The 16,413-nt window shown below is 40.1% G+C and overlaps 1 protein-coding gene across 4 annotated transcripts in view; it reads left to right on the top strand.

The window, feature by feature from the left end:
• The window catches only part of TTC27 (tetratricopeptide repeat domain 27), a 182,242-nt gene that overhangs the window by 25,245 nt on the left and 140,584 nt on the right, over nucleotides 1-16,413 (top strand). For all 4 annotated transcript variants that reach the window (XR_003547960.1, XM_014584280.2, XM_014584281.2 and 1 more), the window contains exons 6-7: nucleotides 8,686-8,850; nucleotides 11,989-12,122. Coding sequence is in view for 3 of the 4 variants with exons in the window: in XM_014584280.2 (XP_014439766.1) it covers nucleotides 8,686-8,850; nucleotides 11,989-12,122 (299 nt within the window). In the remaining variant the exon portion in view is untranslated. The remainder of the gene's footprint in view (nucleotides 1-8,685; nucleotides 8,851-11,988; nucleotides 12,123-16,413) is intronic.

Here is a 16,413-nt window from a genome sequence, read left to right as displayed (position 1 = left end):
CTTCTCAGTCGTCTGTGTCGTCTGGCTACTGTGGGCCAGGCATCGTGGTTATATACACTCTGGTGGGTTGTAAACGGTGGGCCGTGATTGGTTGTTAATGGTGGATTATGATTGGTTGCTTTTGGACCAATCATGAGGTGCCGGATATGCAAATTTGAGGGATTCTAGTGGCCAATCAGAGCAAGGTTTCGAAGGTCAGGTTTTTGGAAGGGAACCAATCATGGTAATTGTTTGCTCTCTGAGAAACCTCGGCAGACTCGCTGGTGCACAGCCTCCCACACCCCACATCCCAACATTTCTCCATGGAAGAGAAGCGATGGAGTGTGAGCACTTCCCATTAGGGGAGGAGTGCTTTCTCCCTTACCCTCACTCTCTGGTGAGTGCATGCACATACTCTGCCAAATTAAAAAAGAAAGGTACTGTAGAAGTTATGAGAACATTGGTCCTATAGAGGCAATAAATGGGACTTTGAATCTTCTCATAATAGTTGTTGCTTAGATGTAGAGTCCTCTTGAAAATGAAATGGACTTGGAGAAAATTAAGACCTGAAGCCCCATCAATCATACATATTGTCCTCTTTCTATTTTCAGTAAAATGAAAGCTGTAGTCTAAATCTTCATCCACTCATGCCAGCACGTGTATTTGAAATGATGCGAGGTATACTCATAAACAATCTTGTATAAGCTTTTCAGTTCATGAAACTGGGTGAAGTTTTGAAAGCCAGGGAGAAGCTGGATGTCATTGATAGCAATGGGAAGTGGAGTGGATTTTTCTAGAGGACAATGGAAGGATTTGGAAGAAGATGGCATCAGGCTTCAGCCCATTGTTTTATTTTATAAAAAGGCCTTTTCATGATACTGCACAGGCTCTTACACAGTTACCTGTGCTTCCTTACACTTTTCTTATGATAGATAATGTGCAGGCATCTATGTGGCCATGTGTGAGAAAGAGGAGGAAGCACCCTCAGTAGGGTCTCTTCATGCCATGATCCCCCTTTCTAGCTCTCTAGCTCTTTAGAATACTGGGTGCTGCACCTGAAGCTGATGTGTTCTAGGCTGACCTAGGAGTCCGAAACCCTGTGCCTGGCCACGTGACTTACAGTCCTGCAACACACTTGCATTACTGCCGAGCCACAGCATTTGGGCTGCGTCATTATATTTTTTATGGAAATTGGTAAATAAAGCAAAAGCAAGGTGTGTAACTGAATGATTTTTCTTTTAAAGGAACTCTAGTTTGATGCACTTGCTATAGGGAAATATCATATTTCTTCCATATTTCAATGGCTATGTATTTTTTTTTTAATAATTATTTAAGGACCAGCAGTTGGTGTAGTGACTATGTCACTGGACTCCCATGTAGTTGGCCGCAGTTCAAGTCCCGGACCCGGTGGCTTAAAACTCACGCTGGATGCATGTGTGTGCGTGCCCAAGATCCAAAGAGGAGAATGGAGGAGAAGGGATTGTGGTGTGGCCATCCCCCCGGGGAGGAGTGATTTCTCGCTTTCTGTCTCTCTGGCTCTAGCTGTCTTTTTCCAAGTGAACGTGCCCTATAGCAGAAACCTCTCCAAGAAAAATTATTTAATTTTATTCATTATTAATTTTTTTTATTTTTAGTATAGGGCCCATGCACACGAGAGAGAGAGAGAGAGAGAAAGTGAGAAGGTAGGTCATTATGTCTGGGACTCAAACTATGGTCAGCCATGTGGTAGTCCAGCAGCTCAAGCACCATGCCACCTGCTAGCCCCAATTTATGGCTACATCTTTGCCACATCTCAGTGACTTATCTTTATAATGATGAGGCTTAATAATTAAGAACAAAAAAAATACCTTTCTTACATTATCTTTTAAAGGGTAGAAACCGTATGGTATGTTTTCCAAAGAATTCAGTGGGCTGGCCAGTGATGTGGGGGTTAAGGACGCTGGATCCCACATGGTTGATTGCGCAGTTTGCATCCCAGACTTGGCAGCCTGTAAGACACACCAGACATGTGTGCGTGCATGCCCAAAATTCCAAGAGGAGAGTGGAAGAGAAGGGATTGCAGCACGGCCATTCCCCTTGGGGGGTGCTTTCTCTCTTTCTGGTGAGTGCATGTGGCCTTTAGCAAACTAAAATAAATAAATAAATAAACAAAAAAGAGAATTCTAGTCTAAGGGTTAAAATTAAGTTCCAAAATAGAACGTATTAAGTACAATATCTGGAAAATATGACTCCTAAGTGATTCATTACCCCGGCGGGCTCAGTTCTTTTCTTCAGTGTAGTTTGCATCTCAGTTTCTTTGCCTCGCAACTAAGAATGGTATTATTGCTATACTAAGCTAATCAAAGACAGTTTTCATTTTATCTAGTCATAGCTTGGTGCATTTTGGCTATTGTCTAAATAGGTCTGCAAAAAGTATTAAACTGTAATGTTTCATAAACTATTTTATTTGTAAAATGTTTGTTCTGGGATTTGACTCAGAGGTTAACCCATCAGTCAGTTATAGCTGAGATACTGTTCATTGTCCAGAGAAGGAATATTGCCCCTGAAGAGGTCATCAAAAAGTTGGCAGATTTTCTTAAGTCTGTGAAACATAAGCAGAAGATTTTATGAACAACTATGATCTTCATTTTTGTCCAGGAATGTTACATCAGTATATTATAGTGTAATAGAGCCTATCAGAATATGAGCATAACTTTGCTGGGCTGATCACATCTATGAAAGGAGTAGGTTAGAATCTTGAAAAATATGGGACTGGCAGGTGGCATGGTGGTTTAAATGCTGGACTCCCACGTGGCCTGGTGGTTTGCTTCCTCACTTTCCCCTTCTCTTGTGCTCTCTCTGAGAGCTTTGGTAAAATTATAAAATAAGTAATAATAACAAATGAAATTAAATAAAGAAATAATTTTTTAAAAAGAATCTTGAAAAATATATTCCCCAGCATGACCCAAGACATTCTTTTGGATGTGACACTAGATAAAACTGTGATTCTCTGATGACTACTTAAGGGCACCCAGTTTACTGTGGGATACAAAGCTGAAAATGTGTTCCCCGTAGTGTATGAGCTGTAACATTTCAGTCTAGCTACAAGGGGACTTTTTAAAAGTTTGTGGAACATGGCATTAAAGTATGAGTTTATTTTGGTGCAAAAGATTTTGGTATTTATGCATAGTCTTCTCATAACATGCTTTTCCATAAACTTGTTGAAGACTGCATAGTTGAGGATGAGCTCATGAATTCACTAAGAGAAAACAGGTTAAAATGCTGTATCAGCGAGTTCTGCTCTGACATCTGCAGGCAACTCTGTGGTTCTGGGTTTAGATTGTTTCCCCATGGAAAGAGTTGTTCAAGAGATTAGTCTCTGGGTGGCTGGAGTATACATTGACTTATTTTTCATAAATTTGATATTTTGGAATGAATATTATTAAATATACTAAATATGATTATCTGTAATTATAATTATCTGTAGGGATTTCATTTTAACGTAGCATTAAAATCTCATGAGAAGAAATTTTGGTTTTAGCATTCCTTTTGACTGTACTATTTGACATTTGATCCAGAGGTCATGATAGTCTTTTCCATGGAGAATTTACTGATTTATTAAAATAATAAATATATGTCTATTGAGTCAACATGCTGCTCTTTTTATTTAAACCATGAATCATCCAAAGCACAAAACTTTGTGTTCATGGTTGACTCATTGTTTTCCATCTTTCCGTATATGACCAGTTTTTAGATCTTATCAGTTCTTCCTTAGGGTCCCATATCTTTCCCTTTTTTCCATTCCTACAAGCTCTTATCCTAGTCTGAAATCTTTACTTTGGCAAGGCCCATTAAAGATGATCTTGTCTAGCTAACTACAAGGAATCAAGATTCTTAGAAGTTGTCTGAGAACCAGAAATACTGATTTGGAAATTCTGACTCCAAGTCCTGCTCACCCTTCCTTCCATAGCATTTCCCTAAGCTGGTCAGTAAAGCAGTACTAATAACTAGTAGCTAACCTAGTGACTAATAGGGGTAATGCAACAAACTTTTCTATAGCGTGGACTCCATAGCAAGCCCTGTTCTAAATCTTCAAATATAAGACTCATTTCACAGGGTACAATGACATTTTACATATAATCTACACTTGTAAAATCATTGCAATCAGCACAACAGGACATAGCATTTTAAAATCTGGCTATTAATTCCTACTCTGTTCCCGAGTCCCTGTGTGACCTCTTGCAACTCATTTGACTTTCAAGCCAAGGTTTCCTTCCTTGTAAAATGGTCTTTTAATCCTTTCTAGATGTAAAATAATATGATTTTGCATAGTCCACATTCTCACCCATCCTTATTGTAAGCTCGTTTCTAAAAAAGTTATCTCCTGGGCCGGCAGGTGGTGTGGAGGTTAAGGTGACTGGATCCCGTGTGGCTGACTGTGTGGTTCGAGTTCCATCCTGGTGGCTTGAAAAATGTGCTGGCTGTGTGTACATGCATGCCCAGAATCCTGAAAGGAGAATGGAAAGAAAGGGATTGCCATGTGACCATCCCATCTGGGGGTTGAATTTTTACTTCCCTTCTCTCACAGTCTCTCTCTCTCTTTCCAGCAAGCTCATGTACCCTATAGCAAACTATATTAAAAAAAAAATTACATTTTTTTCTTGGGCACTTTCAGAGATTACTTTGAGAAGCAGCTCATTCCATTGTTAGAATTCAAAATTGCTACCAAGTACTTCTTTTTTTATAAATGAAAAGAAAACTTTTATTCTCTTGCTGATAACTAGAGTTGCACTGTCCATAATATTGGGTCATTGGAAAAGGCATGACACATTTTGCTTAGAAAAACATAGAAAAATACTCATGACTTTTCCAACAACTCAATAGTAGTCACATATGGCTATTTAAATAGGGTAAATTTAATGAAATTAAAAATTCAGTTCCTCAATTTTACTAGCCACATTTCAAATACTCAGAAGCCACAAATGGTTAATGGTTACCATTTGGACATCCAACATCACCATGGTAATTTGTATTGGGTGGCGCTGCTGATGAGAAGTGGAGAATGACAGGATAGGCCTTTTCTTCTTTCTCCAGTTACTGTCATCATTACGTCATCTCTGGAGGATTGCACCTGACATGTAGGCTGTTCTTGGCCTTCATTCTTTCTCCCGAATATCATGATGAATTGCTTTTCTAAATTCCAATCTCATGACTTCTCCTTCAACCTTTCCTCTCTATTTTCCCTCTCTTCTACCTTCTTCTCTGAAAACCTTAAATTACTCTCAGCTTAATTTTTGGCCTTTTTTCTCCCTGGCCAATGTGATATTTAATTAAAACAAGATTTTTGGGCCAGCAGGTGGTATGGTGATTAGAGTACTGGATCCCACGTGGCCAACTCCACGGTTTGAGTCTACCACCAGTGGCTTGAATAATATGCTGGGTGCGTGCATATGCCTGGCTAAAATCCCGAGAGGAGAATGGAGGAGGAAAGATTGCACTTTTCTGGAGGATGTTTTTTCACTCTCTCTGTCTCTCTCTCTCGTGAGTGCTTGTGGCAAAAATCTAAATTAAAAAAAAAAATGTAGGGGCCTGGTTTTCGTTGTATATGCTGCTAAGATGCTGTGCATTGCAGGTGGGGGCTCTAGGTTTGATTCCTGATCCAACCTAAAGGCTGATTATGACTGGGAGGCTGAGACAGGAGGATCATGCCAGTGAGACCCTGCCTAAAAACAAAACAAAACCAGCATTTTTCCTCAGTAATTACATTTGCTTTTCTCCCATAGAAATTTTTTTTTAATATTCCATCCTTTTATTTATTTCTTTACTTACTTATTTATTTTGAATTGTCAGAGTATGCATGTGCTAGCCAGAGAGAAAGAGAAAGCACCCTCCCCCCCATGAGGCATGGTCATGCCACGATTCTTTTTCCTCTATCCCATCAAGATTTGGAGTACACATGCAAACATGCCTGACATGTTTTTCAAGCTGCTAGGACTGGGATTTGAACTCTGGTTGGCCATGTGAGATCTGTCTCCCAACGCACAGCACTTAACCAGTATGCTAAGTGGCTGGATTCTTTTGAAAAGAAGAACTCATCCTCATTGGGGCTGTTTGATAATCCTAACTTATCATTCATGTGAGAAAGGCAAGAGATGTTCTTAATTATTTCTTTAAATTGCCAATAGTTTTTGTGATTTTTGTTTGTTTGACACACTTATAAACTTCTATAAATGTAATGAGAATAATACAAGGAATTATTTTCTCCTAAACTATTTAAGAATAATTGGTGACATGATGCCCATCCCTCTCACATACTTTAGCGTGCCTTCCACAGACTTTTTGTATACAGCTGTAAGACAGCTACCACACTTGGGAAACTAGCAGCCATACATGACTGCTATTTGATTACAGCCATTCAGGATCACCAGTTGTCCTAAAAATTTCCTTGATAGTAAAAATGATCCCATCCAGAATTGTGTTGCATTCAGTTGTCATATTCCTTTAGTCTCTTTGTATCTAGAAATACCACCCAAGTCATGCTGTGCTATTCTCACTGTATCTTATCAACAGTTACACAATTTTATTTTGTCCTTATTTCCAGTGATATTGACTTTGGTCACTCGATTAATGTGGCATCTGCCAGTCTTTTTAACTATAAAGTTATGCATTTTCTCTTTATAATTAGTGTTTTCTGGTAAGGTACTTAGAGACCTCATATATATTCTGTTCCCAGGGGCTGGTAAGTGGCATGGTGGTTAAGGTGTTGGACTCCTGCATGGCTGACTATGGTTCGAGTCCCAGACTTGGTAGCTTGCTTTCTCTCTCTCTTTTTCTCTCTGTCTCTCCCTGGTCAAACTGAGTAATAATAAATTAAATAAAATAAATAATTCCTTTAAAAAATTCTATTCTCTAACAAATTTTGAATTTATTCATTTATATAATGATATTAGTATGGACTCATAGACTCCTGATTTAGGCACTGGATTGTCATCTGTGAATAACACTATTTTTTTTAAATTTTATTTATTTTTATTTTTTATTTCATTTTCTTTTATATATTCAATCACATTATTATTTGGCTTATGAAATGGATATTTCAACAGGTGAACATTTCTCCCTAGTACAGTTGATAAAACTACAAAAGATCTTCAACAGATAATACCACATTTCTTTGTGCCATTAATGCTTTGCCTCCCTATGACTGACACTATTTTGTTGTTCAAATTATTCCAGATTTGGCCAGTGGGAGCTTGTTCAAACTAGGTCTATGTCCTTTCCACATAAAAAGGTGTTTTAGCTTCATTTCACATTTCCTTGCTCCAGCCTTACAATCAGTAATGTCTCTAACCAGTTGTAGTTCCTTTAAAATCTTTAAAATCCTTTCAGTGAACACAGCTAGGAAGATATGTGCGTGTGTGTGTGTGTGTGTGTGTGTGTGTGTGCATGTGTGTACGTACATACGTTTGCAAATCTCTATTTCTTTATATTTTGGAACCATAAATTTATATCGTTATTGCTAATTCCAACCCAGTGTCACAGGGCCTATTCTAGTCTTTGCTCTTTCATACTTACAGTTTTGTTCTCTTTTTGAAACTCGTATTATCTTACATATATATGGATGTCCATGTGTTTCCGTTTTTGTTGGGAGATAGCTTTTCTCTATGAAGGAAACTAAAATGATCTCCTCTTTAACAGATTTTCTGAATTGTTTAACTCTCACAGGTTCATTTGATACTTTGTATTAATACTTCATATTTCATTTCTTTCATGAGAGCCCCCCAGCTAGTCAGGAGTACAGCCATATGTATCCCAAGTGTTCCGGTCAGTTGCAACCTGGGCCTTTCATACAACTCTACCATTGTGCAGTGGCACAACCATAATATATGCACAACTGTACAGCCATAATACTACCACCATGCCGCCACTGTAGCTGGGTCAAACATTCTGAGAAAGAGCAGGATTGTTCCAGCTGGTGGTGTGGTTGGGCAGCCAGATCCCTCTGGTCTACTGTGCTGCTGGAGTCCTGGCACGTGTGCATGCATGTGTGCCCAAAATCTTGAAAGGGGAGAGAAATGGAGGAGAGAGATTGTAGTGTGACCATTCCCAAGCGTGTGCTTTCTCACTTTCCCACTGTTTCTGTCCGGTGAGCATATGTGCCCTCTGGCTGGTTAAAACAGGGTTATGAACGGGAACCAGCAGTTAGCATAATGGCTATGTCGCTGGACTCCCACGTAGTCGACCGCGGTTCGTGTCCCGGACCCGGTGGCTTAAAACTCACGCCAGGCGCGTGTGTGTGCGTGCCCAAGATCCCGAGAGGAGAATGGAGGAGAAGGGATTGCGGCGTGACCATCCCCCCTGGGGGGTGATTTCTCGCTTTCTGTCTCTATGTCTCTCTCTGTCTGGCGAGCGCACGCACCCTACAGTGAAAATCTCTCCAAAAAAAACCCAAAAAAAACAAAAAACAACAACAAAAAAAAAACAGGGTTATGAACCATGTCTCCTAGGACTGTGTGGAATAACAGGGGTAATATATACAATGTCCTTAGCTTCATGTTTGAGCAAGTAAGTGCTTAGAGAGTGCTCTCTGTTGACTCTATTTATAGTTTTCCTCACTTCTTTTAAAATTCTTTATGAACAGAAACTATGTAATATTATGGAGTCCACATTTTACTTGATAATTTTTATTCTCATCATAATTTTTTTAATGTTTTCTCTTTTGTCTTGCAGTGATGAAACTAGAGAATCTTTTTGTGGGTGATTCAGGTCGATATTTGGCTATTCAATTTCATCTGGAATGTGGTTATATATTTTTATATTATTATGAGTATAAAAAGGCAAAAGATCAGTTCACTATTGCCAAAGACATTGGCAAATTACAAATTGATTTGACAGGTAAGGCTTTAATTATATGTGGATAATTAACTTTATTTTTATGGTAAAAGTAATGTATACATTGGGAGTTTGTATCGCATGTTAGAATTTATTTTCTGTGTCCTAGTCTCTGCTTTACAAAAGCAGATTTTAAAGATTTTATTTAAAAATTCACAACTGTACAGGTCAACAGGTGACATGGTGTTTAAGGCTCTGGACTCCCACATGGCAATGCGAATCAAATCCAGGACCCGAAGCCCTGAAAAATCACACCAGGCATGTGTGTTTGCATGCCCAAAATCCTGAGAGGAGAATAGAGAAGGGATTACAGCATGGCCATCCCTTCCTGGGGGAGGGGGATGATTTCTCTCTTTCCTTCTCTCCATCATCCTCTCGCGCATGCACATGTCCTATGGCATAAACCTAAAAAATATTTCACAATTGTAGAACACATTTGAAATGATGTGTTTTCTTTATTCCTAGAGAGTCTAAGTTATTGTTCTAGTACACTTGGACTGTGATAGTAGTAGAGAGCAGCTAGGCAGTGCACGGTGGGCTCTTGTCCATTTGGTTCTGGTGTAGGCCTCAGCGCCTCACTGTCTCCCAAGTGTAACTTGGCCTCTCTGCGTGGCCCCTTCTTCTAAATTCCCACATAATGTTTTCGTTCCACTGTTTTTGTATTGTACTTTGTATTCCATGAGTGGAAAATGTTGACTGCTTTGTTTACTTGAAGTTTCTTAATGCCTTAGAACTCTGACGTTAGTAAGTTCTCAATAAATATCTGTTGAATGAATGAATAAAAATTATAGAATTTCTCCTAAAACCTCTGTGCTTCTTCTGAATGCCAAGTTAGAAACACTGTTTTCTTTTTATGAAGTGCTCTGTGTGTAATGATTTACAATATAATCGGTATTCAATATTGAGTAAAATTTTTAAGAGGTTTTTGCCTTAGGGTATATGTCCTCCTGGAAAGAGAGACAGAGACAATGAGAAGTGAGAAATTCCCTACTCCCCCACCCCCCCGTCCCAGGAGGGGATGGCCATGCTGCTAATCCTTTCTCCATTCTCTTTCTAGGATCTTGGGTACGCACGCTCGTGAGTCTGTCATGAGTTTCTAGGCACCAGGCCTGGGACTCGAACCACAGTTGGCCATGTGAAAGTCCAGAGACGTAACCACTATGCCATCTGCTGGCCCCAGTATTGAGTAAAATAATGAAAGTCAGATGTAATCAGTTGATCATGCCATTTATACCTGTTTGAACCTGGGCTGGGCATTCTAGGATATGACCGCCTATCTGTGAACCTATTTGTATTCCTTAGGGTAGGTCTACATTATTTACTAGGCCTATTCTTTGGCCCCAGATTCTGTGGGTTTTGTTTGTTTGTTTTTCAAATTTTAGTGTTTTTATTTTATTTATTATTTTATTAAGTTTGCTATAGGGTGTGTGTACTCGCCAGAGACAAAGAAAGAGAGAAAGTGAGAAAGCAAGAAAGCAAGACGCCACGTCCATGTGGGAGTCTAGCACCTTAACCACCATACCACTTACTGGCCTCAGAATCTGTGTTCTTATTTTTTTTATTTTTTTTTATTTTTTTTTTTTTTATTTTTTTTTTTTTTTTTTTTGAGAGGTTTTTGCTATAGGGCGCGTGCGCTCGCCAGACAGACAGAGAGAGACAGAGAGATAGAAAGCAGGAAATCACCCCCCAGGGGGGATGGCCACGCCGCAATCCCTTCTCCTCCATTCTCCTCTCGGGATCTTGGGCACGCACGCACACGCGCCCGGCGTGAGTTTAAGCCACCGGGTCCGGGACTTGAACCGCGGTCGACTACGTGGGAGTCCAGCGACATAGCCATTACGCTAACTGCTGGTCCCAGAATCTGTGTTCTTATTGAGCAGGTCCTATCAATAAAATTCTTAAAATACAGTAAGAGTTAAATCTGACTCAATGGGCTGGTTTGGGATTTTAGGCACCTTTAGCTGATTGAGTGTATGGGGAAAATAATTTAATATCCAGCTTTGGGAACAATGGCTGTATATAAGTTGGAATATTGTCTGTATTTGAAAATATAGTTACATGTAATATAACTTTTGAAATTGGTGACAGATTTCTCTTTTTGAGAATTTTGCTCTTAGGAGGCTCTTTGGGGACCATTTTTAAGATTCATGGCACAGTATTGTGTATATTTAGCTTTAACTTTTGATATAGCTACCAGTTTATAGTAATTTTTTCTTTTCTAAGGTAAGGGTTAATGAACTTAAAAATATGCTATATAATAAAACGAGAATCACATTATAATTTTTTTTTCTTTTACTCAACTGTAACCTTAAATAGTGAGCTGTGTTAAATCATTTCAGTTGCTTTATTTAGCCTAAAATGTTTAAAAGGTTGATGTATAACTTAGAGCCAGATCGATCCCAGGATAGAATCCAGACTTCTTACACTGGTCTTTGTAATCAAGGATCTTTGTCATTCTAACCCTTACCAGAGAATGGATGTTATTTCTCTTGAAGTCATTAGAAAACAGTTATTCTTCACCAAATTATTTCAGGGATATAATGAAAAAATGTTGGTGTTACATGAAGCCAGATAGTTTAAAGACTGAGAGGTTTTAAAACCTGAAGAAGACCCAAGCTTTAGACTCTGGCTCTGATACTGAGAATCCCTGTGATAGTGAACAAGTGACTGTCTCGGGACCTCCATGTTTTCATCTATTTATACGGGGGTAATAATGGTCTTCTACCTACAACACGTGATGAGTTACTGATTTTCGAGGACAGAGGTAGTTGGTGCAGAACTGAGTATGTAGACTCGAGTTTGAGTCCTGGCACCATAGCTTATTAGCTTTATAATTTTATAAGTCATTTTAATATATACTAGGCCTCATGTGTCTCTTATGTGAAATGGAGAAAACACCATATAAACTCTAAAGCACTCCGAAAATACTGTTGGGTCATCAGAAAAGTCATGATGCATTTTTACACTGAAAAAGAGAAAATCCATTATGACTTTTCTGATGACCCAGTACTTTTCATGATTATGAAGTAGATCTGATTGACAAATATATGTGTGTGTATGTACACGTGTGTGTGTATGTGTGTGTGTGTATAAATATATATATATATATCTATATATATATATATCCTTTTTTTCCCCCAGGTGCTTTGGGGAAAAGGACACGTTTCCAGGAAAATTATGTGGCACAACTGATTGTGGATGTAAGAAGGGAAGGAGATGTCCTTTCAAATTGCGAATTCAGTCCAGCACCCACTCCTCAGGAGCGTTTAACAAAGGTATGTAGGATTGTAAGTTATTTAATTCAGTTAACATGTACATCTAACTATTTCAATAGGCGAATACTGTAGATAGGCTAAATGGGGTGGAAAGAGACTTTATTTTTTCCTTTCTTAAGCCTTTTCAAGGTGACTAGGGTTTGGAGAACTTTTGTGTTTAAGTTTTTTTTTTTTTTTGGGTGGGGGAAATGTTTTTGCTAAAGGGGGCATGCACTTGCCAGAGAAACAGAAAGTGAAAAATCCCCCCCTCCCCTGAGGGGATGGCCATGCCACAATCCCTTCTCCTCCATTCTCCTCACAGGATCCTTGGGACGCACACATGTGCCTGGTGTGAGTTTAAGCCACCGGGTCTGGGACTCGAACTGTGGTCGACTACATGGGAGTCCAGCGACATAGCCATTACGCCAAACTGCTGGTCCCAGGCCATTTTTAACTACTCTTAGGTGCAGGTAAATGATGTTTTTCTTCTAGAATTCAGTAAATACAAATTAATTATGCGGACAGTTTTCCCTCCTTGAAGACATATAAAAGGTAGACCGAGTAGAGTAATTTCTTTTACTTGCTACTACATTTGTATCCTTATGTACTTTCTCTGGGTATTTTTGAACCTTCAGAGTCTCTAAATTTCTTGGGTTTCCTGTAAATATGTAAACAGATGATCAGAATTCCTTTTCACTAATTTTATGATCTGCTTTTTGTTATTCTGTCATTATTGAAATGGTTACTGCCTTCATATGTATTTTTTTGACTTGTCTAATGAATTCTGTTGTAGCTTGAACTTAGAACTCTTGGTCAATTTATATACTTATAGGCCTCTAGATGCTCCTACGGAGGACATTATTTGCATTTATGTATTTTTGTCTTACATCAGAAGGTGTATGCACATAATGGAGAGTGAGAGAAAGTACCCTGCTCCCCCACCCCCGATAGGGCTAGTCATGCCATAGTCCTTTTTCCTCCATTTCTCTATCCCATCAGGATCCTGGGCATGTGCACTTGCATACCTAATATGTTGCTAGGATTGGATTTGAACCATAATCGACCGACTAAGGGAAGCTAGCCCCCTCTGCATAATATTTAACACTGCTCTGTTATATTGATATGTTCTGATCCCAGAGAGCCCAGCCTTCATGCTGCCCCAGATAACAGACAAGTCTATGCCTTGTATACTCAGGGAAGTCTCTATGTGAACTGGGAACCTTCCCATGTGATATTGCCTTGAAGAGTTGCATTTTTCTGCTGCAGCAGCATCTGGCCCCCAGCCCTGCCTCTTAAGGGGGCTCATTCAGGGAGAGACTTTTGCAGTGAAGACTGAGGCCTGAAGTTTTGTGTTCTTCCTAGTCCCCATTGTTAGGGGTTGCAGTACTTTTTTCTTGAACCCTTATGGATAAAAACTAGGCCTAGAGTTCGTTGAATTTGAGGCTAGACAAGGAAAGCTGTTTCTCTGATCTGTGCTGGGCAGATGAACTACTTACCTTAGCTCCCTTTTCAAAGCTCAACCTCTTAGTCATAGTAATTGCTAGCCTTCTGATACTGGGGGTCTCTGCCTTGCTCTGTGGGGCTCCTAAAGATCTTCCTTGTTGTAACTGTACTTTAGTTGGAGTTTTGATAAATACACCCAAGTAACCACTACCCCACTGAAAATATAGGACACTTCCATCACTTCAAAAGTCACCTCATACTCTGTTACAGGCAATCACTTTCCTTTCCACTGCACTGCTTTTTATTGCAAATTACATCTGCCTTTTCTAGAACATCAAATAAACAGAATCATACAGTGCGTATTCTCTCACGGCTGCTTCTGTCGCTCGGCGTGTTTTCATCCCTGTTGCAGTACCAACAGTTAGCTCCTCTTTATTGCTGAGTCGTAAACCAAATGCGTTATCAGTTCCGTTGCCGGGCATTTGAGTTGTTTCTAGCAGCCTCTTGTGAATAAAACTGCTTAAATCTCTGTATGAGTTTTTGTGTAAATGTATGTTTTTAATGCTTTGGGATAAGTATCTGGAGCCGAATGGCTGGGTCATGAGGTTAAGTGTATTTTTAACCTTATGAGAAACTGCCAAACTGTTTTTCTAATTGACTGTACCAGTTTTACATTCCTCCCATTAATGTTTGAGAGTGCCAAACACCCTGGTCTGCTTTCTGTGATTACTGATAGTTTGCCTTTTCTAGAATTTCATATGAATGAGATCATACAATAAGTTTTATATCTGGCTCCTTTTTTAGCATATTTTTGAGTCCTATGTTGTTGCATATGTCAGTAGTTCCTTTTTATTGCTGAATAGAATTCCTTTGGTTGGATATAACATAATTTTAAAAATCTGGTATTTATTTATTTATTTAGGAGAGGTTTTTGCTATAGGGCGTGTGCGCTCGCCAGATAGACAGAGAGAGACAGAGACAGAAAGTGAGAAATCACCCCCCAGGGGGATGGTCACGCTGCAATCCCTTCTCCTCCATTCTCCTCTCGGGATCTTGGGCACGCACGCACATGTGCCTGGCGTGAGTTTAAGCCACCGGGTCCGGGACACGGACTGCAGTTGACCACATGGGAGTCCAGTGACATAGCCATTACGCTAACTGCTGGTCCCAGAAATCTGTTTATTTTTTAACAGATATTTAGGCTGTTTCATGTTTGGGGCTATTACAGATAAAATGGCTCTGAATGTTTATGTACATGTCTTTGTGTGGACATACACGTCCATTTGTCTGGGATAACTACTTAGGAGTAGAATTAATGGTTTATATAGTAAACATAAGATTATTTTAAGAAACTGGCAAACTGTTTTCTATGGCTTTATCATTTTTACTTTTCCACCAGCAATGTATGAAATGTTACAGACCCATGCCATCATTTGTGTGTATACTAGTAGTTCATTTCTGATATTTATTACTTTTTCTATTTTGACTACTATTGTTGAAGATTTTTTTGTATGCTTATTACCAATTCATAATCTTCTTTCATGCATTGTCTGTGTCCCTTTTTTTTTTTTTGAGAGGTTTTTCACTATAGGGCGCGTGCGCTCACCAGACAGAGAGAGACAGAGAGACAGAAGGCGAGAAATCACCCCCCAGGTGGGATGGCCACACCACAGTCCCTTCCCCTCTTCTCCTCTCGGGATCTTGGGCACGCACGCATACGTGCCCGGCATGAGTTTTAAGCCACTGGGTCCAGGACGCGAACCACAGTCTACTACGTGGGAGTCCAGTGACATAGCCATTATGCTAACTGCTGGTCCCATGTCTCCCTTTTTTTTGAGAGAGAGTATTTTTGGCTATTGGCTGTGGACACTCGCTGGAGATATATAGAGAGAGAGACAGAAAGCAAAAATGCACCACCCCCCCCAGCAGGGGTAGCCACACCACAATCCCTTCTCCTCCATTCTCGCATGCACATGCACATGCACCTGGTGTGAGGTTTAAGCTGTCGAGTCCAGGATTTGAGCTGTGATGGACTATGCGGGAGTCTAGTAATGTAACCATTATGCCGTCTGCTAATCCCATCAATGACCCCTTATTTTTTATTTTTTTAAGAGAAGTTTTTGCGGGGAACCAGCAGTTAGCGTAATGGCTATGTCGCTGGACTCCCACATAGTCGACCGCGGTTCGTGTCCTGGACCTGGTGGCTTAAAACTTACGCTGGGCGCGTGTGCGTGCGTGCCCAAGATCCCGAGAGGAGAATGGAGGAGAAGGGATTGCGGCGTGACCATCCCCCCCGGGGGGTGATTTCTCGCTTTCTGTCTCTATGTCTCTCTCTGTCTGTCTGGCGAGCGCACGCGCCCTACAGTGAAAATCTCTCCCCCCCCCCAAAAAAAAGAGAAGTTTTTGCTATGGGGAGCTTGTGCTCACCAGGAAGACAAAGAGAGACAGAGAGACAGAAAGTGAGAAATCAACCCCCAGTGGGGTTGACCACACCGCAATCCTTTCTTCTCCATTCTCCTCTTGGGATCTTGGGCACACATGCACACGCAACCAGTGTGAGTTTAATCCACCAGATTCGAGACTTGAACCGTGGTCGACTACATGGGAGTCCAGTGACACAGCCATTATGCCAACTGCTGGTCCCATCAATGCCCTTTTTAAAACTGGGTTATTTGTTTTCTTATATTGAGTTTGAGAGTTCTTCATTTCTTTTTTTTCTTTTTTTGGAGAGGTTTTTTTTTATTTTTTTATTTTTTTTTTTTGCTAGAGGGCTCGTGCACTCACCAGACAGAGAGAGACAGAGATACAGTGAGAAATCACTCCCCAGGGGGCATGGACACACCGCAATCCCTTCTCTTCCATTCTTCTC

This window comes from Tupaia chinensis, unplaced genomic scaffold (genome assembly GCF_000334495.1).
Source record: "Tupaia chinensis unplaced genomic scaffold, TupChi_1.0 Scaffold146177_1, whole genome shotgun sequence".
In the NCBI taxonomy this organism is placed as follows: Eukaryota; Metazoa; Chordata; class Mammalia; order Scandentia; family Tupaiidae; genus Tupaia; species Tupaia belangeri.
The sequence above is the reverse complement of the archived record's forward strand: the minus strand, read 5'-3'. Positions and strand labels throughout refer to the sequence as shown.